At 45.7% G+C, this 25309-nt stretch overlaps 1 protein-coding gene across 1 annotated transcript in view; it reads left to right on the top strand.

Moving 5' to 3' along the window:
* The window catches only part of PANX1 (pannexin 1), a 28650-nt gene extending 4209 nt beyond the window's left edge, over nt 1-24441 (top strand). Inside the window, exons 3-6 of the mRNA XM_005883076.2 lie at nt 16875-17098; nt 18155-18813; nt 19750-22397; nt 22457-24441. Of these exons, the coding sequence (XP_005883138.1) occupies nt 16875-17098; nt 18155-18813; nt 19750-19829 (963 nt within the window). The 3' untranslated portion in view covers nt 19830-22397; nt 22457-24441. The remainder of the gene's footprint in view (nt 1-16874; nt 17099-18154; nt 18814-19749; nt 22398-22456) is intronic.
* The last annotated feature ends 868 nt before the right edge of the window (nt 24442-25309 follow it).

Below are 25309 nucleotides of genomic sequence, written 5' to 3'. Positions count from 1 at the left end.
CACGTTTGTGCAGGACGTTCTCTGCAGAGTGAAGAGGCCCCAGGAGGTCTTCTCTTCTCTGCATTTATGAAAGTAGGGCTTTGTTTCAGCCTGTCATTATCTTCAACCACTGGTTCTTTTGTCCAGGGTGAACACAGATAGAACGTGTGTGTATCTTCTGCTATTCCTCCACTGAGGAAAGTGTGGTATTTTAGCTTCTGAAAAGGCAAAGGATGAAGTTTGTTTGACTCTCTCCCGCCTTGGCCTGTTGCCAAACACAGCGTCCTTCTTTTTTAAAAAGAATAATTTAAGTCCTTGGCTAAGACTCAGGCCTGTTCCCCTCATGTTTATTTATTGCGTGCCGTTAGGCATAGTGATGCCCTACAGTGACTCTCTTCTTTGGGCTTGGGCTTTTCTCTTTGACTTTCAGCCTTAGCGTTCAGTTGGGTTCTCATCCATTTTGCATGACCTTATAGCCAGGGCAAGAAATAATAAGGCTCTTCAGTATGAAAGGGCACAGTTCCAGAAATTGAACAGCTTTGCTTGCAAATCTAAATCCATGCTGTTGTAGTTTTTTTTTTAATTTTATTTTATTGTTTAAAGTATTACAAATAGTAGTACATATGTCTCCCTTTTTTCCCCATTGACCTTCCCCCGCCCTCCCTTATCTCCCCCCACCCCCGCCAATATCCTCACCTCCCCCGACCAGTGTCTTGCATCCATTGGTTATGCTTATATGCATGCATACAAGTCCTTCGGTTGATCTCTTATCTCCCCCCACTCCCAGCCTTCCCGCTGTAGTTTGACAGTCTGATGTTTCTTTGCCTCTGTATCTATTTTTGTTCACCAGTTTATAATGTTCTTTACTAGTATATTCCATAAATGAGATCATGTGGTATTTTCCTTTCACTAACTGGCTTATTTCACTTAGCATAATGCTCTCCAGTTCCATCCATCATGCTGTTGTCCTTTTATTTTTTTATATATTTTATTGATTTTTTACAGAGAGGAAGGGAAGGGAGAGGGATAGAGAGTTAGAAACATCAATGAGAGAGAAACATTGATCAGCTGCCTCCTGCACACTCCCCACTGGGGATGTGCCCGCAACCAAGGTACATGCCCTTGACCAGAATCGAACCTGGGACCCTTCAGTCCGCAGGCCAACGCTCCATCCACTGAGCCAAACCGGTTAGGGCTGCTGTTGTCGTTTTAAATCCATTTGTTAAAATGTTCTTATGAGAATAGAAAGTTGTAATCAGGGCTGGACAATGATGGATCCACAGAAGAGGAATGTATAGCCTGGGATTGTCCTTATGTCAGAAAGGTTAGAGGTTGCAAAACTTTCAGAGCAGGAAGAAAGCCAGAGATTTTGATCCAACTGCATTTTACACAGAAGGATAGGGGCCCCTGGAAAGGTCAAGCCTAGGAGTCACAGGACGAGTTGCTGGCTGAGATTAGAATCAGGTTTCTGGGCTCCCATTGCTCCTGCAGGGTGGGAGGGGAGATCTTACAGAGCAGCGTGGTGGGCAAGCCTTAGGTTGTGAGTATTAGTGAGGATTAAGGAGCTCTCTTCTGGCGGTGGCAGTCTAGATTGTTTGGATGGAAGTTTGGCTTGGGATCTGAGCAGAGCTCTTGCCAGGTTCATAGAGCTGGAGACAAAAATTGGAGTTGGGACCTGCCTTAGTTGGAAGGACACTGTTCAACATCCAAGGCTTGAAAGGCCATTGCTGAAGAGAAGTGGTAATCCAGAATTAAACCAGCCCTCAGAGGGACTAGAGCCCTGGTGTGAATCATTCCAGTACCAGTGGAATGAGTGAGATACGGAGATATCGGATTGTCAGCGTCTCTCCAGCCTACCTGCCAACCAGAAGCAAAATAAACCAGTCTCTCTGGAGAAGGGGTCCCTTCATCCAGAGCCTCAGATTCTTGCACCAGTTTTTCACATGTAATGTTCAGCACTCAATTAAAAATAAGCAGGGTCCTGACCGGTTTGGCTCAGTAGATAGAGCGTTTGTCTGCAGACTGAAGGGTCCCAGGTTCGATTCCGGTCAAGGGCATGTACCTTGGTTGCAGGCACATCCCCAGTAGGGGGTGTTCAGGAGGCAGCTAATCAATGTTTCTCTCTCATCGATGTTTCTAACTCTCTATCCCTCTCCCTTCCTCTCTGTAAAAAATCAATAAAATATATATTTTTAAAAAAAGCAGGGTGTAAGAAAGTCAAGAGAAAAACCAGAACTAGAAACAGACCCACAGGAGTTCCAGCTAATAGTAGTTATGAGACACACACTTGAAAATAATCATTAATATAATCTTCAAAGAATCAAGATAATATGGAGAATTTCCCAGGGAAATGGAAGTTTTCAAACTGAAAACAGTAAGTGGCAGGGAGTTGATTTTTGCTAACATTGGTTGAGGGCCTGCCATATACATTCTAGTATATTTGCTATCAGAGAACCACACAGGGCGTGGTCCCTTCCTCTAGGAACTCACTGTTTAGTGAAGAAAACAAACATGTGAAGAAGATACTGAGAAGGAATAAACAGAAAGCTTGATGAAAAAAGGAGAGTGTGGTGGAATGCTGCTGAGAGAACAGTGCAATAAAGGTGGAACAGAACTTACTGGATTTGGTGAAATTATTAGTCATCCTGACAGGAGTGATTTTAATGGAGAAGTGGGCACCGGATGACAGTGGGTGAGCGGGAGGTGAGGAAATAAAGATGACAGTAATAGACAATTTCTTCAGATGTTTTTTTCATTTTTAGAAAAATCTCTGTCCTAGAAAGGAAAGCAACAAACTCGATGGTAAATAGAGGGTTTGGGGTCTAGGAGGTTTTGTTTTGTTTTTAGTGTGAGAGAGTTTCGAACATATTGAAATGGTGATAGAAGAAGGTAGAGAAAGAAAAGGATGACAGGCACTGCCTGGGGAAGGAGCATGGCACCTTCTGGGAGAGGGGAAGGCATTGGTTTATTCTATTGGGGAGCAGTGGAGGCCTTGATCAACTCTGGAGGGTCAGGCCAGGTTATAGAGAATCTTTGAAAACTACCTAGGTGTACAGACTACACGGTGGGGGACAATGGGAGCCATTGCAGGTTCTTTGAGCAGGGTGAGCATGGTGTTTCCAGGAGTTAATCCTCAGTGAGGGTTTGCTGGAGAGAATAGAGGCAGGAAGAGCGCCACTTGGGAGGCACAGGGTTTTGATCAGAAAATGGAGAGGAAGGGACGTTATTATTTCTGAGAAGGCAAAGAACAAACACTCAAAGAGCAGCATTTGGTGTTTTATTGCCGGTTAGAGGATTACACTAAAGGATTGTCGAAGGTGATCAGATGCTTAGACTAGGGGTCAGCAAACTTTGCTCTGAAGGGTCAGAGGGCACATTTTTTCATCGTTGCCAGTTGCGGTCACTGTTGCCGTTACTCGGCTCTGCCGAGGTGGATGACATGTGCATGATTGGTTGTGGCTGGATCTGGCTCGCGGGCAGCAGAGCTTGTCCCCTGGGCTCAGGCGATTGATAGCAGCAGGGCTAGAAGGTGGAACCGACAAGATGTCCTGATTGGCTTGGGAAGAAGAAGGAAAGATTAGAATCAAGGACATGACATGACCAAGGTTTTAGGTGCTGGGTAAAGGTGAGACCATTTGCTACACTGAAGAAGTCTGAGGAAGGAGAAGGTTTAGGAGGAAAACCAAATAATTCTGCTTGAACACATGAGATCAGAGATACTGGATGGCCCAGGTAGGCAGTGGGCTGTGGTTCTGGAGATCCGAGGGTGGGTGGAGGCATAAATATAGGGTGGGGCAAAGGTAGTAGGTTTACAGTTGTTTGTATGGAAAGTAATACAAAGATTAAAAAATAATAATACAAGAATAAACTCTGTTTCGTGTACTCACAACAGTGAGCCTACCTTTGCCCCACCCTGTATAGCGGTTGTCAGAGGATAGATGGGATTTAAGGCTGTGGGACTGGTTGGGGTTGGCTGGGGAGTGAGTGTAACAGGGACGAGGTCTGAGGGGTGCTCCAGCTTTGGAGGTGGTGGAGTAGGAGGCCTTGGCAGTGGGGAGAGAGCTGGGGATCATGGGGGAAATGAGAAGGGTGTGCTGTGCAAATGGAAGACCGATGTCCTGTAAGAAGGCCTTTGTCGGTGTAACAACCGGCTATAGGCATCTGTTGTCCCTACTTTCAGTTCTTTTGAGTAGATGCCTAGACGTGGGATTGCTGACTTCTTTTTCAAGTTCAGAAAACTTTTCCCGTTGGTTTTCTTTAGCCCTGTCCACAGTCAGTGAACTCACGTCTGTGAGGATGACTGGGGTCACCTCATCCAGGCTCTCACTTCACAGAGGGGACGCTGAGGACCACGGCAGTTGATGCCTTGTCCAAGGTCCCATGGCCTGATAGTGGGAGAGCAAGGTCCCAGGGTATCCTTCAGATTCAGATGTTTCTCCCACGTGTGTGGCTTCAGACGTCTGCACTCTAACCTGTGGGTGGAAGTTCCCAGCTGGACACAAGGAGAGTCTTTCCAGCAGAATGCTGTCCAGCAGCAGAGCCCACTGCTGACCGGGAGATCCTTAGTTCCGGCTGGGCATGAAGCTGTGTGTCCTCTTCCCGTATTTTTCCTTACCCTTGCCGCACTTCTTTCATGTAGAATCCTGGCTCCCAGGATGTACTTGACACCCAGCTACATCATCCCCACCCCCTCCCCCAACACTTTCAAAGAAAATGGAAGCTCAGACATGAAAACATGCTCAGCTTCTGCCATCAGACCTACCAGGGGTCCAGTGGCAGCACCAGCCTTTTCCTTCCCTTTTGATAAATGGAAGAGGCCCCTTCTCCTGACCAAAGGCCGGACCTCTTTGTGCCCCACTTGTGTTCTAGATCCCCCCCAATCGCTGTTTGAAGGAACTCAGCCCCCATTTTCCTCTTTTTTTTTTCCTGCATGTTCTCTTCCCATTAACACTTCAGCACATTTCTTTCTACCAAACTGATCTTGCCCAGATCACCAACCACCTCCCTGTTGCTAAATCAGTACTCACTCATAAGGGTTCATCCTACTTGACTTCGCTCGGGCATCCAATTCTGTGGACCGTGCCTACCTGCAGATGCCCTCTTGACCCTTGGGGCAGAGTCTCCCTGGCAGACTCTTTCTCTTGCCCATCCCTGAGAAGTTGGGGTTCCTCTGGCCTCTGTCCTGGGCTTTTCTTTTCTGCTTCACCCTGTCCCTGGATCACATCAGCTCCCTTGTTTCAGCTTCCATATGCCACCAACACCAGGTCTTTATCTCTGACCAGCCTGCTCTCCTCAGCTCCAGTCCACACTCCCAGTGTGTCCTGAACTTGAACACTTGAAGGTCTGGCAGATGCCTCCAACACTAGTTCAAGGCTGAACTCACCTTCCCTCCTGTCCCCCCTGGACCTGTAGTTCAGTTAGGGTCACACCATCCACCCTGTGACCTCAGCCGGAAATCTGAGAGCCATTTTGACTCCTTTTCCTTCCCCCCACATCCTCTCAGTCCCCTAGTCCCATCAGTTCTGCTTTCTGTAGCTCTTAAATCCTTCATCCCTCCGTCCACCTCTCTAGGGTGGCTGGCCGTCATCCCTCACCTTGCTGCCTTCATTCCCGCTATTTCCACATAATCATGGGTGCTCTTTTTTGCCTGTCTGACTGTCATTTCCCTAAAAACAACAACAATAACAGCCCTTCAAGTCCCTACGAAATGTCTCTATTGCTTTGAAAAAGAAAACCATTTTGTCTGTGTTCACTCTCCCTCTGGCCCCTGTGAACCACCCCAGCCTCACTTCCCGATGCAGCCTCACCACCCCATGTGCTCCAGGGAACCTGACTTCCCTCAGGTCCCCGGTTTCTGTTCAAACACACTCTGCTCGAAGACTCCTCCCCTGGCAACCCTCCCCCGCCCCCAGATCTGGCCAACTCCTAATGTATTGTTCTGGTCATGGCCTCAATGTCATTTCCACCTAGAAGCTTCCTCTGAACTCCTAGACTGAGGGTTGTTGCCAATTCAAACTGCTTCCAGAGCCAGCGGGGTCAATGTGAAGCCTCCAGGAAATACCACATGCCCTGCCTAAAACACAGAGCCAAAGAATGGGGTGCCGGCTAAGCTACACACCAGCTGTACCCCGTTGTGGTTTGTGTTGCCTGGTTGTACATTCCCTGGGGTCACCCTGGGATATGGCACTTACTTGCCTTAATTCTACTTAAGTGGTTGTTTATTTCTAGGACTGAGTTCCATACAACCAGTTACCATGCTTGGGTCTTGTTCGTCGGTGTACAGCTAGGACAGTGTGTAACTCATGGTGGGTGTGCAGAACACATCCGTGGAGGGAAGGACACATGAAGGAAGGAGAGGAATGGGGAGCTTGTACGTCCTGTTCAGAAGCAGGCGTAGCTCTCTAGGAGCATCTGGCTCTGGGTGAGAGGCACAGTTCTGTTCTGATGCCGGGATTAAAACCAGGAGACCCAAACTCCCCCCAGAGAAGTTACTCCATGTAATATTTCAATGTGCTTATCATCAGCATAGAGTTTATGGCAGTGGCATAATTAATACTGTAATTTCTCCCCCACCTACTTCCATGTCTCCTTTCCTTTCCCTTCTCCCTTTCTCTCCCATCTATTGCTGGTGGCCTCCGGTACCCCCTGAGGGAAGTCTTTTGTGCAAATGTAGGTGCACTCAAGGACACCAGCAGGTGGCGCCTTAGGACTTTTTGATAACTGGCTTTTTTGGGGTGTTCCGTTCTTTGTCAAGTTCATAACGTAGGCAACTGTTAGGCAAGATTTCTTTCCGAAACAGGAAAGCAGGGTTGTTGTTTTTTAAACTGAAAAGCAGAAGGGAAAAACAACAAGAACAAGAAAGTAAAATTAACAGATTTGTCAATGCTTTGTTTAGTTCTCTTAAGTGGCTTTACAGAAACTTAGTTAGAGGGGTCCTCTGAGGCTGCCAGACCAGAGGTTTCAAACCTTAGCCTTATCTGTGTGAAAATATAGGCTCCTGAGTCCCATCCAGACCACTGGATTGGAACCTGGTGGGGGGGGGGGGGAAGAGGGGGGTTTCAAGGCCAAGAGTATGGTTTTTATCTATTTTGGGGAGATTTCTGATGCTGTTGGCCCAGCTTGGATTTCAATGTAGATACCACTCATCTACACCCATGTTTCCCAAACTCTTTGCATGTGAATCACCTCTCTGTGCATAGGCCTATAAATGGAGATCTTTGTTGAAATATAGACTCAGATTCAGTAGGTCTGATGGGGCCTGCATTCTGCATTTCTGACAAGTTCCCAGGCAATACTGAAATTGCTGGTCCGGGGATCACTCTCGAGAAGCAAGGATGCAGACAGAGCAGGACTTGAAAAATGATCACATCCATGCTTCAGCCACATGCAGCCCATCACCTGTTTCTACACATAGTTTTATGGGGACACAGTCATGCTCATTCATTTGCTCATTGCCTGTGTCAGCTTTGACACTGTGACAGAGTCGAATCGTTGCCAGAGGCCGTATGGCTCACAAACATTTACTGTCTGACCCTTTGCAGGAAAAAGTTTGTCCACCCTTGATCTAGAGCAGCGGTTCTCAACCTGTGGGTCACGACCCCTTTGGCGGTCGAACGACCCTTTCACAGGGGTCGCCTAAGACCATCCTGCATATCAGATATTTACATTACGATTCATAACAGTAGCAACATTACAGTTACGAAGTAGCAATGAAGATAATTTTATGGTTGGGAATCACAACATGAGGAACTGTATTTAAAGGGCCATAGGGTTGAAAACCACTGATGTAGAGCTTAAAGTCCTTCCAGTGGATCAGTGAAAAGGGAACTCCCTGCCTCACAGGATAATTCATTTCATTTTCTTTTTTTTAATCCACATGTGAGGATATGTTTTCATTAACTTTAGAGAGAGAAGAAGGGAGAGAGAAAGAGACAGAAACACCCATGGGAGAAACATTGATCTGTTGCCTACTGTAGGCACCTCAAACAAAGCCCAAACCCACAATCTAGGTATGTGCTCTGACCGGGAATCAAACCTGCAACCCTTTGGTGTACGAGACAATACTCCAACCAGCTGAGCCACCCAGCCAGGGCCATTCCGTTTTCACACAGAGCTTAAGGAAGGTTTTCCCTTGCTTCCATTAACTGGGTTCTAATCCTATTAACAGGAGTCTTTTCCTTCTTCCACACACAAATGCTGTGCTTACCATCTCTCTTCCATGTTTCTCCTCCCAGAATATCACCCAGCACAGAGCCTTGGGTGTCTTCCCTTGATTGCAGAATGGAATGACCTACCCCCTTCTTCTCTGTCCTCTGTCAGCTGCCCATGGAATGCATTAGCCTTTTCGGGTAGCCCCTCACCCTTGACATCCATATTTGTGATTTTTTTTTAAGTGGGTTACTGTCTGAAGATCATAGAACCAAGAACAAACATCTTTTGCACGTCTATTTATTTCACCTTCTCAGTACAATTTGTTCTTGGTTTATCTACTTCCTGCTTTCTGACAATTCCTTCACATCTCTTCAGTTCTCTTGTTTCTCGACCCTTAAATGGCAGGCCCTCGCATCTCTCCCTGGTCCTCGTATCTCCTCCTCCTTGGATGATCTCAGCCAGGCTCTTGGCTTCAACCATTTACATGCTACAAAGTCCCGACTCAGAAGGCCAGCCAGACCCTCTCCCTTTATTTTCAGTTATCTACGACCTGTGTCAACCAGGATGTTCCTGACTACACGTATCTCACGTTCAAAACTTCTCATCGTAGGGGCTGCCTCCCATCTAACCCTTTTCTACTGTGAATCTGTTCCTTCTTGTTTCTCCATTTTAACTAATGGTACCACCACCACCATATCCTTGGATAAGCTAGAAACCCAGAATTAGCCTCACTTCTTCCCCTTTTCATCCCTCACCTCCAAGTGGGCACTGTTTCCCTCTGTCTGTAGCTCTCAGGCCCACCTTCCCTTCTCCCCACTGCTGCCGCCTCAGCCTCAGTTCAGTGCTTATCACTCTCAGCGCTTATCACTCTCCGCCTCCGCTGCAGGAACCTCCTGCCGTGTCTCGCTCTTCTCCAGTGCTCTCCCTTCTCCACTGCTGGAAGAGTCTTTCTACCATCAATTTTTATCACGCCACCCACCAGTGACTTCCCATTGTGTGTATGGTAGGAAGCCGAGGGCTTCATAATTCAGTCCCTGCTTACCCTTTTGTGAGTTCCCAAAGACTGCCGTAAAAGATTACCACAAACTTGGTAGCTTCGGAAATTTCCTCTCTCATAGCTCTGGAGGCCAGAAGTTAGAAATCAAGGTGTAATTACAAGACAAACAGTGGGTCTGTGCTGCCTGTCACTACTTGTGCCAATTAAGCAGAGACAGGGTTGAATCCTATATGAGCGTTTTTTTCCAATACTGCCGGCAGCACAGGAGAGCAGCAGGTCCTCCACAAAAAATCTGCTCTGCACCCCACCATAAGCCGGCTGCTTATATTGGCAGAAGTACAAAAGGAAGTGTGCAAATGGGCAGTTCACAGATATGTAAAGGGCTGGGGTCTTCACAGGGCTTAGTGATCTGCAAAGCCTGGGGCCTTCAAAGGACTGGCGATTCTGGTTTCTGCTGCAGAGTTGTTCATCTTTCCATGATAATAGGCAGCACCAAAAAGGGAGGAAGGGCTGCATTTCCAGGTGAGGTCCCAAGTCCGGAATGCGGCTGCCAGCCAGGTTAGAATGTGCCTTCTTTAATCAGAATAAAACAATCACGGTTAACAGGGCATGATTAATATTTCTTACAGTTCTAGCTGGTTCCCTAACATTCTACTTCTGCCGCTGTCGGTGTCAGCAGGGTTGGTTCCTTCCTGAGGGCTCAGAGGGAAAAATCTGTGCCTCTCTTCTAGTTTCTAGTGGTTGCCAGCAATCCGCCGTGGCTCAGATTTGCACCATTACTCCAGTCTCTGCCTCCGTCCTCACATAGCTTCTCCTGGTATGTCTGTCTTCATATGGCCTTCTTAGAGGGCCACTAGTCACCAGGTTAGGGCCCACCCTAATTAATTATGCCCCCAGCTTAACTAATTACATCTGCAAAGACTGTGTTTCCAAACAGTGTCACATTCTGAGGTTCCAGGTGGACGTGAGTTTTGGAGAATGCCATTCAACCTAGTACCGTGGTCAGCAAACTGCGGCTCGTGAGCCACATGTGGCTTTTTGGCCCCCTGAGTATGGCTCTTCCTAAGCCTTAGGAGTACCCTAATTAAGTTAATAACAATGTACCTACCTATATAGTTTAAGTTTAAAAATTTTGGCTCTCAAAAGAAATTTCAATCGTTGTACTGTTGATATTTGGCTCTGTTGGCTAATGAGTTTGCCGACCACTGATACACGTCCAGCTTCAGCTCTGACAGCTCCTCACTGTGGGCTCACTCATTACATTTGGTGCCTGGGATGGGAGAGAATTCACCAAGCAGGCAAGGAGAAATGATTCCAACAGAGGAAAGAGGATGTCTGAAGGGCCACAGAGAAGGTAAAATTTGAGCTAAGTCTTAATATAATATAGTAAGGCTTTATCTTTTGTGTGTGTGTGTGGAGGGGGTTGTTTTGTTTGTTTGTTTTGGCCTCACTGTACTTTAACGCAGTGGTCGCCAACCGGTGGTCCGCAGACCACTGGTGGTCCATGAGGTCCGAAAGGTTGGCGACCACTGCTTTAAAGCATAGCTCAGATGTTACCTCCTTTACAGAGCCTTCCTTGTGGCCATCACTTTTATGTTTTGATTAGAGGCCTGGTGCAGGAAATTCATGCACTTGTGGGGGGATCCCTCAGCCCAGCCTGCACCCTCTCCAATCTGGGACCCCTCGGGGGATGTCCGACTGCCGGTTTAGGCCCGATCCCTGTGGACATTGCTCTCACAATCCGGGACTGTTGGCTCCCAACCTCTCACCTGCCTGCCAGCCTGATCACCCCCTAACCACTCCCCTGCCAGCCTAATTGACACCTAACTGCTCCCCTGCCAGCCCAATCGGCCCCAACTGCCCTCCCTTGCTGGCCTGATCACCCATAACTTGCCTCCCCTGCCGGCCATCTTGTGGCGGCCATCTTGTGCGAGGGCATGACAGTCAATTTGCATATTACCTCTTTATTATATAGGATTGGTTAAATACCAGTAGATGAGGCATGCCGGCTGTGAGTTTGACATGCTTGTTGTACACTTTGAGCCCACTGCCTAGCACCTGGCAGGTGCCCAGGAGATGTTTTTGAATGAATTTCCCATCTGCATTTAATCTCATAGACATGATCACATACATTTCAGGGAGGAGTAGTTCAGTCCTAACTGGACAGTTCTTCGCCTTATGAGGCGGAGGGGATTTGAACCTGGAGGGAGGTTATACTGGATCCCCTCCTTGTCTCCTTCTGTCTGGAGGTTCTGTTGGTCTCATGATAGCCCCTTATAGGAAAAAGCATAATTTTTTAATGTTTTTATTGATTTTAGAGAGGAAGGGAGATGGAGAGAGATGGAAACATCAGTGATGAGAAAGAATCATTGATCGGCTGCCTTCTACATGCCCCACACTGGGGATCGAGCCTGCAACCCCTGACTAAGAATCGACCCTGACCTCCTGGTTCATAGGTTGACACTCGACCACTGAGCCACGCTGGCTGGGCAAAACACAGTTTTTAAGGCAGGTACACTGCTTGTCTCCGCACTGCTATCAGAAGCTTCATCATCATTGGAAGAACTCAGTGCCCCTCAGACATCGTACAGAAATGCTACAGTCACAGCTGTGAGAGGTGCTGAGCATTTCAGACCTAATTGGGCGGAGATGGAGCTGTGGACAGAGCTGTTCCTGTCCAGCAGATGCAGTCATAAAACTCAGCAGGTTTCCCATGCTCCTTATTTGTTTGTTTTTTTTGGTTTGTTTGTTTTCTTGGTTGAGAATTTTTTTAAAAGCTATTTATTTATTTGAGATGTACCATTTTTTAAATTGTTTTATTGCTTAAAGTATTACAAAGGGTATTGCATATGTCTCCTTTTTCCCCCTGCCCTTGACAATCCCCTGGCCTCCCCCACCATTGGTTATGCTTATATGCATGCATACAAGTCCTTCGGTTGATCTCTTACCCCCCCCTTCCGCCCCCTTACTCTCCCCGGCCTTCCCATGCTCCTTATTTGGATGGAAGGATTATAAAGACTATATACTAGTAGTGGAACCTTGGTTCTCGAACTTAATTCGTTCCAGAAGGCTGTTCAAAAACTGAGTCATTTTCTCCTGTTAGAAATAATGTAAATTTAATAAATCTGTTCTAGACCCCCAAATGATTCCCTGTTTTAACCTTTCTTATATACAGTACGTGTCTAATATACTTTTATAAATAAACACTTTAACAGATGACCACGAGACATATGAAAAAATGCTCAAAATCACTAAAATCAGAGAGATGCAAATTAAAACGACAATGAGGTATCACCTCACAACTGTTAGAATGGCTACCATCAACAAATCAACAAATGACAAGTGCTGGCAAGGATATGGAAAAAAGGGAACCCTAGTACACTGCTGGTGGGAATGCAGATTGGTGCAGCCATTATGGAAAACAGAATGGAGTTTCCTCAAAAAATTAAATATGGAACTGCCATTTGACCCAGTGATCCCACTTCTAGGAATATATGCTAAGAACCCAAAATACAAATCAGAAAGAATGTATGCACCCCTGTGTTCATAGCAGCACAATTTACAATAGCTAAGATCTGGAAATAGCCTAAGTGCCCATCAGTAGATGAGTGGATCAAAAAGCTGTGCTACATTTAAACCATGGAATACTATGCAGCAGTTAAAAGAAGAATCTCTTACCCTTTGAGACAGCATGGAGGGACCTGAAGAGTATCATGCTAAGTGAAATAAGTCAGAGAAAGACAAGTATCACATGATCTCACTCATATGTGGAACGTAAGTAACAAAATAAACTGATAAACGGAGTGGATCCAGAGACTTGAAGCATGGAATAGAATGTGGAATCTTTGGATGGAAGGTGGGGGAAGGTGAGTGGGTGGGAGGTAATCAACCAAGGACTGTGTATGCATTTATGCATGGCCCATGGACACAGATAATGGAGCAGTGTGGTCCTGGGGCAGGGCTGGGGCAGTCTGGAGATGGTTAATGGGGGAAAAAGGAGACATATGTAATACTTTCAACAATAAAGAATTATTTTTAAAAATAAATATGTAAACACTTTAAAAACAAAAAGGACATGAATTGTAAATGAAAATTTAAAAAAGAAATGAAATGTACAGTAAAAATTGAAAATCCTATATAATAAAGGGGCAATATGCAAATTGACCGTCACACCATCACACAAGATGGCCCCCCTCATGTGGTCAAAAGATGGCCACCACAAGATGGCCAGCAGGGGAGGGCAGTTGGGGGGCGACCAGGCCTGCAGGGGAGGGCAGTTCAGGGCGACCGGGCCGGCAGGGGAGGGCAGTTGGGGGCGACCAGGCGGCAGGGGAGGGCAGTTCAGGGGAATCAGGCCGGCAGGGGAGGGCAGTTGGGGGCGATTGGACCGGCAGGAGAGTAGTTAGGCGTAGATCAGGCTGGCAGGGGAGTGGTTAGGGGGCGATCAGGCTGGCAGGCTGAAGTGGTTAGGGGCAATCAGGCAGGCAGGCAGGCAGGTGAGCGGTTGGGAGCCAGCAGGTTCAGATTGTGAGAGGGGTCCCAGATTGGAGAGGGTGCAGGCTGGGCTGAGGGACAAACCCCCCCCCCCCAGTGCACAAATTTCATGCACCTCTAGTTTAATAATAATAAGCAGCAACAAAAGCAAAAATCACAAAAATATTCACAGAACAATTTCCTGAGATGTTAACAACGTGAGGTTTAGCAGTAAACGACTCATACTCGCACATTCGCTCCTTTGTCACCTGAGAGTCACAACTGATCATACAGGTGTCAACATGAAAGGCTTGTCGAGGTAAGAGCCAAATTGTTCAGGATGGGAGATGTTCGAGAACCAAGGTTTGGCTATAATTGAATGCTTTTTTCTATTTGTAGTATAGTTGAATTGAGTTTAATACCACCTTGTTAGAGATTCACTGAAAGTTGCCTTTTTATTTTTGATGGTGGGAAATAAGGCTTAACTCCATGGAGAACACCAAGAAATAGTGGCATTCAACCGCATTTCTAAGGGGTGGTCAAGGTACAAGGATATTTTGGGGAGAAATCAAACACCCAGTACATAACACCTTTAAACATTCATTTTCCTAATTATAATAAGCCAGGCCGAACAGCTCATTGGTACTAATTATTACACCAAGTGGACATGTTAGAAAAATTACCACAGCGTGTAAACAGTCACTTTTTAATTCAGAACAGTTTGAGGTAAAATGCTATTATTCAAATAGCTTTGACAGGAAAAGTGTTCTATAAAAAGATTTCACATCCCTGAGTTAGAAGTAGTTCCCTCTGTGACTCTCAAGGAGAATGCCTGGCTGAGGAAACAGCACAAACTCTGTTGCACAGTTATATGTTTATACTAATGGACACCCTTTAGAGTGGGCAAGGGTGGAAGGAACACTGCTTCTTTCTCAAAGCAGCCAACCCCCAATTATGCAGCCCCAGTTCAGCTAACCACTGGCTGTGGTGTCAGTGTGCAGCAGCCCTATGCAAATTGGGGTAATAATTTTGAGAAGGCCCGTCCCAGGCCAGAATCCCTAGGCGAAGGGGCTGTGTTGGTGAGAGGGTTTGGCGAAGCTCAGAGCCATTCAGGTGATTTCCCTCTTTCCTCTGTGGCAGGGATCCCTAACCTGGGGTCTGCGATGGCATCAGGGAGTTTGTAACTGGGGTAGGAAACACACGCCAGTGTTATTTTTTATGCACTTCTAACTAACTTAACACGAAAGTGTGCGTATGTGCATGCCACAATCCATAGTGGTATGAGTGGTACTTTTCACCCACAGAAACCACAGATAACTAGGAATACTGTCTCCCCCTCATAACTTAGAGTTATTGCTGTTAGGCCATCTGAAATGTGTTCATAAAGAACCACATGCAAGCCTGGCCAGTGTGGTTCAGTGGTTGAGTGTCAACCCATAAACCAGTAGGTCTCTGTTCCATTCCTAGTCAGGGCACATGCCTTGGTTGCAGGCTTGATCCCCAGTTGGGGGCGTGCAGGAGGCAGCCAATTGAGGTTTCTCTCTCGTCATTGATGTTTCTATCTCTTCCTCTCTCTCTCTCTGAAATCAATAAAATAAAAAAGAATCACATGCAAAATTGTTTGAAGTATTTTATGCACTTGAAAATATTATTCTCCATGGAAAACAAGGAAAGATTCAGGAGTTGTCATAGAACCAAGACGACTAGGGAGACATGACAACTCTGTGTAATGGATGCCCCATACTGGCTCTGGGAACAAAAAGAAGTCATGAGAACACTGGAGTAATTTAAGTAACATCTGTAATTTAGTTCCTAGTAATGTGCCAATGACGGTTTCTTAGTCTTGACAGGTGTACCATGGAAACGTAGATGGTAACAGAGGCTATTCGAGAACTCTCTGTACCCTTGCTGCTGCCGCTCCCAGAGAGGTGTAGAGTGGAGGTTTTGTGTCAGCTCGAGCCTCTTCCTGATCCAACTCTGAGGAACTGTGGGAAGGGAGCAATCCAAAAGTAGGGAGAGGTTTTCCATGGAAGCAAACTAACTTGCAGTGTATTATGGTGGGACAGGCATGCCTTTGGGGTCAGAGGCCAGGCTTCATGTTCTGTCTCTGTCCCCAGCCTTGTGCTCTGCAGCCAGGAAATGGCTGTGGACTTCCTCTTCCCCCTTGCAGCATGCAGCCATCAATAAGGCCTCGCCAGGGTCATCGTGAGGACTAAAGATAACGTGCCCAGCAGGGAGCCCTTTGGTGCCTATTACATGCCATGCTAAGCATTTTTCATACATTATCTAATTTAATTCTCCTAATACCTGTATTACATGACCATTTTATAGCTGTGGAAACTGAGGGTCAGAGGCTCAATGACCTCACTGCCCAAGGCCACTAGCTGAGCTGAAATTCAGATCGGTGCTGACTAGTTCATGGACGTCCTGTGTCTTCTCTTGAGGCTAAGCCTTCCCTGACCACCCGACAGACCTGATTGCAGGGTGCTCTTTGCTGTCTCCGACTTCTGGACCCCCTCTTGTTTGTTTGGCACAACCATCCCCATCCCGTGGCCTTCCTCCTCCTGACACTGCTGCCCATGTGGTCGGTCTCTCCCGACTTGAGGTTGTCCAGCTGGAAAGTGCGGGTGTTGGGCCGAGCTCAGGTCAGTCCCAGTGTGGAAGGTTTGTTCTCGTTTCGTGGTGTTTAGCTGCTTGTTTCAGCGGTTTGGTGGGATGATTCCTAAATCACTGAAGCCAAAATTTTTCTCATTTGTTGTGAGCAAAGTTAGGCATTTCTATGTCATTCTCCCAGATTCCAGAGAAGGAGAGAGAGAGAGAGGAAAAAAAAGCAGAGCTCTAACTCTTCGTGACCTTTTAAAACTACAGCAATTTTAAAAAAAGAACATAGCAGAGGCCACTGTGACATTGATCTCTTCTTTGATTGGGATTTTGTTGAGGGATTACTCAAAAGGATATGGGAGTACTATTTATTTATTTATTTAGTTAGTTAGTTAGTTTCTTTCTGTGATTAGAGAGAGGAGACACCATGTGTCACCCTGTAGTGGCCAATTATTTCCAATTAAAGTCTATTGAAAGGAAGGAGAAAGGTAATTACCAATATCAAAGCTTATCTGGACAAGTGAATTTAGCCATTAGAAGCAGTTATTCGGTAATGAGCCGGATTCCCACAAGTGGCATGGGCGCTCACATCTGTCTCGGAATGAGGAAGCCACGCGCTCGGAGAGGTGGCCTCCGAGGACCTTTGATCCCATGGTGTGCTCTTGTGTTTCAGTTTTTCCCCTACATCCTGTTGCTGGTCGCCATCCTCCTGTACCTGCCCTCCCTGTTCTGGCGTTTTGCAGCTGCTCCGCATATTTGCTCAGATTTGAAGTTCATCATAGAAGAACTTGACAAAGTTTACAACCGCGCCATTAAAGCCGCGAAGAGCGTGCGTGACTGCGACCTGAGAGATGGTGCCTGCTCCGTTCCTGGTTCTAATGAGAACGTAGGACAAAGGTAACTAAGTCCCCTGCAGGTACCAAGTCGGGTTTTGTCGAACACACATTCTCTGCCCTTTTCCTGCCCGTCTGGGCTTCGGATTCCCATTGCCAGTAGATGGGAGCGGGAGGGCCAGGAAGACTCGATCTCCTTAAATCTCACCCCCACCTGTATGCCCCAGCATCTGTCCTCACATGAGGAGTCCTCTCCTTGTTGAGTGAACCATCACTGTTTCACTGGAAGAGGTAACAGGTTAGGGCACGAGGTGTGGCTCACTTGCTTTGACCTATATCTTAATGGGGGAGCATGGAGGATTCTGAGGCCTCTGAGCTTAGAAAGCAGGTGTGAGAGAAGGAAATGAGTAGGCGGTGCCTTGCCTTTTTACATTCTTCCTCTGATTCTTGTTATTAACAATAGTAATAGTATTAATAGCTCTCATTTAAAAAATACTTAATCTATTCCAGACATCATGTTGAGTTCTCTAAGTACATGATCTCGCTTAATCCTCAGAGCATCAAGAGCATTTATTTATCTTCCTTTCCCCCTTTGCAGATAAAAACACTGTCCTGTAGCAATCAGTGGGCAAGATGGGGCCTGAGCCAGGTCTGTTGGCCCACAGCCTGGACCCACACCCACTCAGCAGTCTGCCTCCCTCCCTTGCCAACAGGAAGCACGTGTGTTTTAGCCAGGCCAGAAAATTCTTCTTTACTTTATTCTGCACATTTGAGCAGAAAATTACCGTTTAAAAAAAGCAGCAGAATAAGAACTATCAAATTTATTTAACAAACATGTACATTCACTAGGTAACAGGTGTTCAAAGAATTTACAAATGTAACTCATTTAACTAAGTAGACCTTTTTTAAAATATTAAGGGGAATGGTGTTTTATTATTGCTTTTCATTCTTTGCTTTTTCAAACCTAATTTGATTCTCTTGTACATGAGTGAAGTTATAAATAGAGGAGTTTGGGAAGGAAGGCGTTTGAGATGTTTAGTGTGATATTGTTGAATGTGTTTATGTCTTTACTATTTGATGGTCTTGGTAAGGGTTTAAATGCTTTTTATTTTCTTATTAGTTTGTGGGAGATATCTGAAAGCCATTTCAAGTACCCAATTGTGGAACAGTACTTGAAGACAAAGAAAAACTCTAATAATTTAATTGTCAAGTACATCAGCTGCCGGGTGCTAACACTCAGCATTATACTGTCAGCATGCGTCTACCTGGGCTATTACTTTAGCCTCTCCTCCCTGTCAGATGAGTTTGTCTGCAGCATCAAATCAGGGATCCTGAGAAATGACAGCACCGTCCCCGATCGGTTTCAGTGCAAACTCATCGCAGTTGGCATCTTCCAGTTGCTCAGTTTCATTAACCTCGTGGTTTATGTTCTGCTGGTTCCCGTGGTTCTCTACACGCTGTTCGTTCCTTTCCGGCAGAAGACAGATGTTCTCAAAGTGTATGAAATCCTGCCCACTTTTGGTGTTCTGCATTTCAAGTCTGAAGGGTACAATGACTTGAGCCTCTACAACCTTTTCTTGGAGGAGAATATAAGTGAACTCAAGTCATACAAGTGTCTTAAGATACTGGAGAATATTAAAAGCAACTGTCAGGGCATCGACCCATTGGTTCTCCTGACTAATCTTGGCATGATCAAGGTGGACAGTGTTGACGGCAAAACTCGCAAGCAGTCTGAGATGATGGGAGAGCAGCAGGGGAACCAGATGGCAGAGCTCAAAGGTAGGGTTAGCTTTCATCTGAGAGAACTCATGTGAATGATTGACAGTCTTTGCCACCCCACCCTTCTGCATTAAACCATTTTCCTAGTGTGCTCGTAAGTGAAACCCTTCAGTACTAGGAGAGAGAGGTAAAGAATTGGGCCTGCCCAAATTTCCAACTAAAGAAAGCTGTGCTTTTTCTAGACCAGCGGTTCTCAACCTGTGAGTCGTGACCCCTTTGGGGGTCGAACGACCCTTTCACAGGGGTCGCCTAAGACCATCGGAAAACACATATATAATTACATATTGTTTTTGTGATTAATCACTATGCTTTAATTATGATCAGTTTGTAACAATGAAATTGGGGGTCACCACAACATGAGGAACTGTATTAAAGGGTCGCAGCATTAGGAAGGTTGAGAACCACTGTTTTAGACTGTTCTCTCTTCCTTCTCCTCCTCCTCTCCATGTCATACTCTGCCTCTTGCTCCCCCTTGCTGTCATTCTTGCTTATATTTTGGTCTTGTTTTATTGGCTTTTCTCCCTGTACCTCTGATCCTTTTGTCTTTCATGCTCTGTCTCTTTCAAAAGGAATGAAAGTCCCAGCCAGTGTGGCTCAGTGGTTGAGTGTCAACCTATGAACCTGGAAGTCACAGTCGGGTCACATGCCCTGACTGTGGGCTCGATCCCCAATAGGGGGCGTGCAGGAGGCAGCTGATCAATGATTCTTCTCTGTCTCTCTCTCTCTCTCTCCCTTCCTCTCTGAAATCAATAGAAATATTTTTTAAGGGGGGAGGAGGGGGGATGACAGTGTATTGGTTTAATTGTTGCCCCGACCTAACTTCACTGTGCAGTGAAATTGGCTAAGGCAAAGAACATGAGATAGATGTATAGCGGCAGAGAAGTTAATCTGTGCTATGTGACTTCTGTCACAGATATTTGCTTTCCATTTTGACAGATTTGAATGCACACAGTGAAACTAAAGCAAATAATGGGGAGAGGAATGCTCGACAGAGACTCCTGGATTCTTCTTGCTGATGATCGTTTTCAGGAACTTCAGAGCCGTGACTCCTGTGGCGTGGGATTCATTTTGGCTGCAGCGCCTCTGTGAGGTTTCAGCTGGTTTGCAGTAAATGGCTCTTGGTAATCGCAGACACGACTTACGGAGTCCCTAATGAAAATGATGGCCCTCTGCATGCTGTGCGAGAGCCGTTCGTGCACTTCCTTTGAGAAGCAATGCAGAGATGAGTAAGCCACAGCAAGTATGTGAGCTCTCATCAGGTGAAAAGTGGAAAGACTAATCAGAGTAAGAGTGGTAGCCCTTTTAGTGCCTCAAAGCAACACCTTTCTGTATAGATGGTGCAATGAGACTCAGAGCTACGGGAAAGCAAGGACCTCGGGAAACTGTTGTTTTGTTTTGTGAAATAATAATAAGCATGTTAGAATACACTTCAGTATGAATCTCCTACATGCCCTAATGACTGCTGGACAAGAAACACGTCCACTGGCTGGACCCAGAGGTGGACCTGCTCTTGGCCTTGTCCTGAACTGGGAGAAATGCACACCCTGGCTCTCTCTGCACTGCCACCTGAGAGCCTTGGCTAACCACACCAACCACTATTTGTTGCAGCCTGTCTGCCTGACAAATTAGTGTATAAGACAGAGTCTAAAGGGTATTGAATTGTGACTTCTGTCCCGGAAAGAATGCTTCGGAAAGAGCCCGTAGGGAAATCTGAACTTCCAGCCCAGGTTTATTTCAGGCACTGTCCAAGGGGCGTTCACAGCACAGCCCCTGTTAGCAGAAGCATTTGAAACGGTGTTACTTAAACAAATTAACTGAATGCCGAATGCCTAAAGTGAGGGACATTTTGCCTACTGTGATCAGAACATATGACAGCTGCCATACCGTGTGCCTGGAGCCAGCACAGTTTAGCAGTGTATTTTATTTATATTTAAGTACATCTTTTATACATTTATTTTAATTTAGTGTCATATGGTGTCAGAATTGAGGCCATTGGGGAAGAACATTCTAACACTGATGGAGAATTACAGAATAAATGTGACAAAAGGGTACATATTATAAATCCAAGCATTATTTTGTAAACATTTTCAAGCCAAGAATATATAAAAACTCTAACCAATTCTGACCATGTAAAGACATCCTAGCTATGTTTACATTTTATACAAACTTTTGAAAAATGACATCTGTGGACCTCTCCATTTTTATTTTTAGAAAGTGAACACATTGCTAACGCGAGCAATCCTCAGGAACCTCAAAGTTTACATGTGGCTCTTAGGGACAGTGTTGACCTGATGTAATGACGGTTTTGTGAAGAACAAAAGTTACATAAGCTGCTCTTTGTCTTTCAGAATATTCACAAAGGCAGGTTTCATTTGTGCTTCTGTGATGGTTTCTGCGAGGGAGAGCTAATAATAAATAATCAAGGATGCAATTAATGCTTTAAATTATTATTATTATGTGATATTTATTACCATTAAATTATAGTGGAAATGGCAGTGATCTAAGTAACCAATTTTGCTACATGTTCATGTCATTGTATCTGAGATGTTCAATCACTATACTCTACATTCATTGCTTTTTATAATTTGAAAATACATACTTTTCTACACTATGCTTTTCTTTCAAAAAGCCTCATCTTTTCTGTAGACTGTCCCTGATTTGCAGTGTTTTGAAGCAGTAAAGTGGATACATTATTTAGGAGACAGGAACTCCATAAGTCCCACCATGTGTCATCCTTCCATCAGAGTTATAATTGGCTTCTGTTCATGTCCCCGTTCCCACTCTCTGAGCTCTGAGCAGGTCTGTGACACTAGTCACCGACTACATGGGCATGAAAAAGACAGGTCTCCATCTTTGAGGAGTGCAGAGTCTAGTAAAAGGCAGGGAAGACAGAGGCAGGTGCAAGAAGAAGAGGAGCAGCAATAAAGGCCCTTCCAGAAAACGCACAGCGGGTGCTCTAAGCTCCTGGGAAACACCCTGTCATTTTTCTCTTTTCATAGTGTCTGTGGCTGATGGTTTTGAGAGTCTAGTTACAGTTTTCCCCAGAGGCTCTATAGCCACGTGCCCCCCAGGTTGAAGCCTGGACCAAACCGTGACATAGACGGTGATTTTGAACAGTCAAGAGCTCCAATCACTCCAATCACCTTTCATCCCTGACCTGGCATGGGGTGGGGAGGACAAGCCCATGGGCTGGTTGCCTGAGAACAACAGTCATGATGCCAGGAAGCTGAGGTGGATGGCATACAGTTTTGCTTGGAAAAAAGTGTTACTAGGAAAGTTAACCCATCCCATCCACTGTGAGTTACTGGCTTAGCGAACTAATTTGAGCAGCCAGATTTCTGAGGGTGAGGAGACATTCATTGCTCTATAAAAGGAGACAAACTTCCTAAATGAACTCCTCCTGTCCCCCCTCCCCCGCCAAGTAGCACTTGACCTTGTCTCTGACCCTCTGACCCAGGTCTGCCTAGTAAACCACCAGGCAGCCTCTGACCCAGGCTCATAGCTCCCATGTTGCAGCTGGGCCTGGGCCCTTCATTCTGAATGCAGTGACCAGTTGCATGTATAGTTTTACCAAGGGACCGCACGTTGCAGCTGGGCCTGGGCCCTTCATTCTGAATGCAGTAGTTTTACCAAGGGACCGCAGAGACCCTCCAATACAGAGGTCCTTAAACTTCTGGGAGGTTACAAACTCCCTTGGAAATTTTTTTTAAAGCTATATACCTTCTTTTCAGATCTAAACAAACACTAAGCAAACCTTCCGGGGTCACAGCCCACGCCCCCAGGGTTAAGCTGTGCTTTAATGGCCAAAGGCCACCGCACAGCAGCGTGGAGGCCCCCACTGCCCTTGTGTTTCCACAGTGAGCCTCAGCGGAAGGCTCGCTTTTGAGCGAAGTGTCCCTATTGAGTAGCCGACTTCATTTTCTAAAATCAGATGGGAAAGTTACAAGAGTTGGCGTGGGTAGCCTGGATTGGTCAGGCAGTTGGCATTGACCGCTGTTCTCTCTCTGGCCACCAGGTGTTACTTATTCCAGATCCGAATCAGTGTCCCGGTGCAGCCTCACTGGAATGTGAGGAGTGTGGACCAACACTTGTAAAACGCTTTGTCCTGCTTCGTAGTGGTCCTGTAAGGAAGCTGGGAACTTCCAGGTGTGTGGTGGGTCTTGTGGCGTGTTCATGCTTCATTTGTGGAAGCAACCTGTTGACTGGGTATCCTATCCAAGAACGAGCCAGGGTAGGACCGCAGGGCACTGGGCCTCGTTCCTGGGAGAATTAGTTCAGCTCTTAGAGGCAGGTGCACACTTTTTTTTAACTGGGTGCATGTTTGGTTTATTTTGCTATTGTCAGTCCAGGGTAAATTGAAAATCCATAAGGGTGGGAGTTTTTATCCACTGCTGTACCCGAAGCTCCTAAAACAATGATTGTCGTGTAATAGGCATTCTCAAATGTTTGTTGAATCCATAAACACACCAGCGTGATAACTCCTCGTTTGTTGGCAACTGTGATTTGATTTTAAACCGCAGATGGTTCTCGGCAGGAGAGGGGAAGGGAGCTCACTTAGCTTCTTTGTGGGGGGGGAGGAACTATTTCTGCCGATGAATAGGTTTCTACAGATAAGTAGTGACCGTTCTTAGCTTTTTATTGTGGAGTTAGTCATGACCACTTTCCAAGTTCAGTACAAGGTCAGTGCTGCCCTGCAATGATTAGGGCAACTAACGTTTTAGAGGTCCTGGTCTCCGTAATTTCCCAGCAGAACCTCATGAAAAGGGTTGTTGATTGAAATGTGCAGTTGTCGGTAATTGAGGTTTCATCTCGGGGCATAGAATGAACTAGCTTCTGGGCAATCACTGGCCTTTGGGCTCTGTTTTTCACAAGTAAAGTGAAACCTTTAAAGAAAGACGATACTGTGTTATTTGTGGAATATCATCAGTGTTCATCTATGATTGGTTTTGCCTGCTTGGAATGAAATGTTTTGTGTTCTGGGTTCTCTTTTGAGCAGTGAAAATGTGTTGTCACTTAAAGCATGCGGCTTGATCAGTAATTGTTCTTCAAGTTCCTGAAAATTATAAAAGCTTCCGTTGACTTGAGTGCTTCCCCGCTGCCCACCAGAAGAGGAAATCTTGTAGAGTTCTACAGCGCCACAAATGTCCCCACAAAACTGAAGCCATCAGCTTCTCTGTAACAAGTTGGCTTTTTAAAAGCATCCTAAGTACATGTAATGGTATTCTGTAAGTGGTGCTTCTAGGTGTAATTTAAATTCTTTTTAATGACTAAATTTCTTCACAACTTTTAAAGGAAAATATGTAAGTTCTTTTTGCTGTGTCATTTGGAAAGAATGGTGGCTTCTACTCCACAAAGGATGAGAACATATCATGGTTTAGAAAATGATCCTTAAAACCAGTATGAGCACCTTGAAAGCTCTGTGTTTGGGTGGTTATCACTCTTGTATTTTGTATTCATTCCCACATATGTCAATTGTCCAAGGTCTTCCTTCTGGTCGTGCTGACTTCTTTTAAGGAGGGATGACAAGCTAAAATCAAGGCTGTAGTGTCCATAGACAAAGGTGAAATGCTGTTTTGGTTCTGCACTGTTGTATCCACCTAAATAAAACTTCTGTGAGTAAGAAAAAAATGTCTGAATATTCCTTGCCTCCTCTTCAGGGAAGATGTAACAGAAGATGAGTCCTGAAATGTCCTGAGGCTCATTCTTCTCCACTGGATGCATAAATTTCAGTGGGCTCCATGGTACTTACTAAAATCCAGCTGGTGATAACGGTAGGAAGAAAGGCTTGATTAAGGGCCCACGGATTCTGGAATTTCTAAAGCAGAAATCACAGGCTTTCTGATTGGGGATTGTTTGCCTGGGCTTGGAGAGGAGGGAGTACAGACTCTGTGCTGCTAAACATGATTGGCCTGCCCACTTCTCCCAAGAGGGGGACTCCTTTGTACAATGGTCAATTAACACAATTGACGGTTGTGGGTAATAAATCAGAGCCATTCAAAATCTTAGTACAGTGCCTGCCATCGAGTGAGTGCTCCATACATGGTAGCTGAGGTGATATTCCTCCTGCTCTTGGCTGTTTCCTAGGGTGGCATCCCAGGAACCTTGGAAGCTGTATTCATTTTCTATCATTCCGTAACAAATTACCGCTACCCTAGCAGCTTAGAGCAACACATTTATTGTCTCAAGGTTCCCTGGGTCAAGAGCCTGGGCATGGCTGAGCTGAGCCCTCTGCTCAGGATCTGACAAGGCTACAGTGAGGTGTGGATGGGTTACATTCTCCTCAGAGGCCCGACTGGAGAAGGAGTGGCTCCCAAGCTCCCACAGGTTGTTGGCAGAATTCATTTCCTTCTGATTGTCTGACTTCTTTTTACTGAACTAGTGGCCCGGTGCACGAAATTTGTGCACATTAAAAGGGAATTAATTAGAGGAAATATTTTAATATTGCTATTTGCCCTTTCTCTATAATAGAAGTGTGAGAGATGAAGGAAATTAGTAA

The sequence above is a fragment of the Myotis brandtii genome, unplaced genomic scaffold (assembly GCF_000412655.1).
Source record: "Myotis brandtii unplaced genomic scaffold, ASM41265v1 scaffold76, whole genome shotgun sequence".
Lineage (NCBI taxonomy): Eukaryota > Metazoa > Chordata > Mammalia > Chiroptera > Vespertilionidae > Myotis > Myotis brandtii.
The sequence above is the reverse complement of the archived record's forward strand: the minus strand, read 5'-3'. Positions and strand labels throughout refer to the sequence as shown.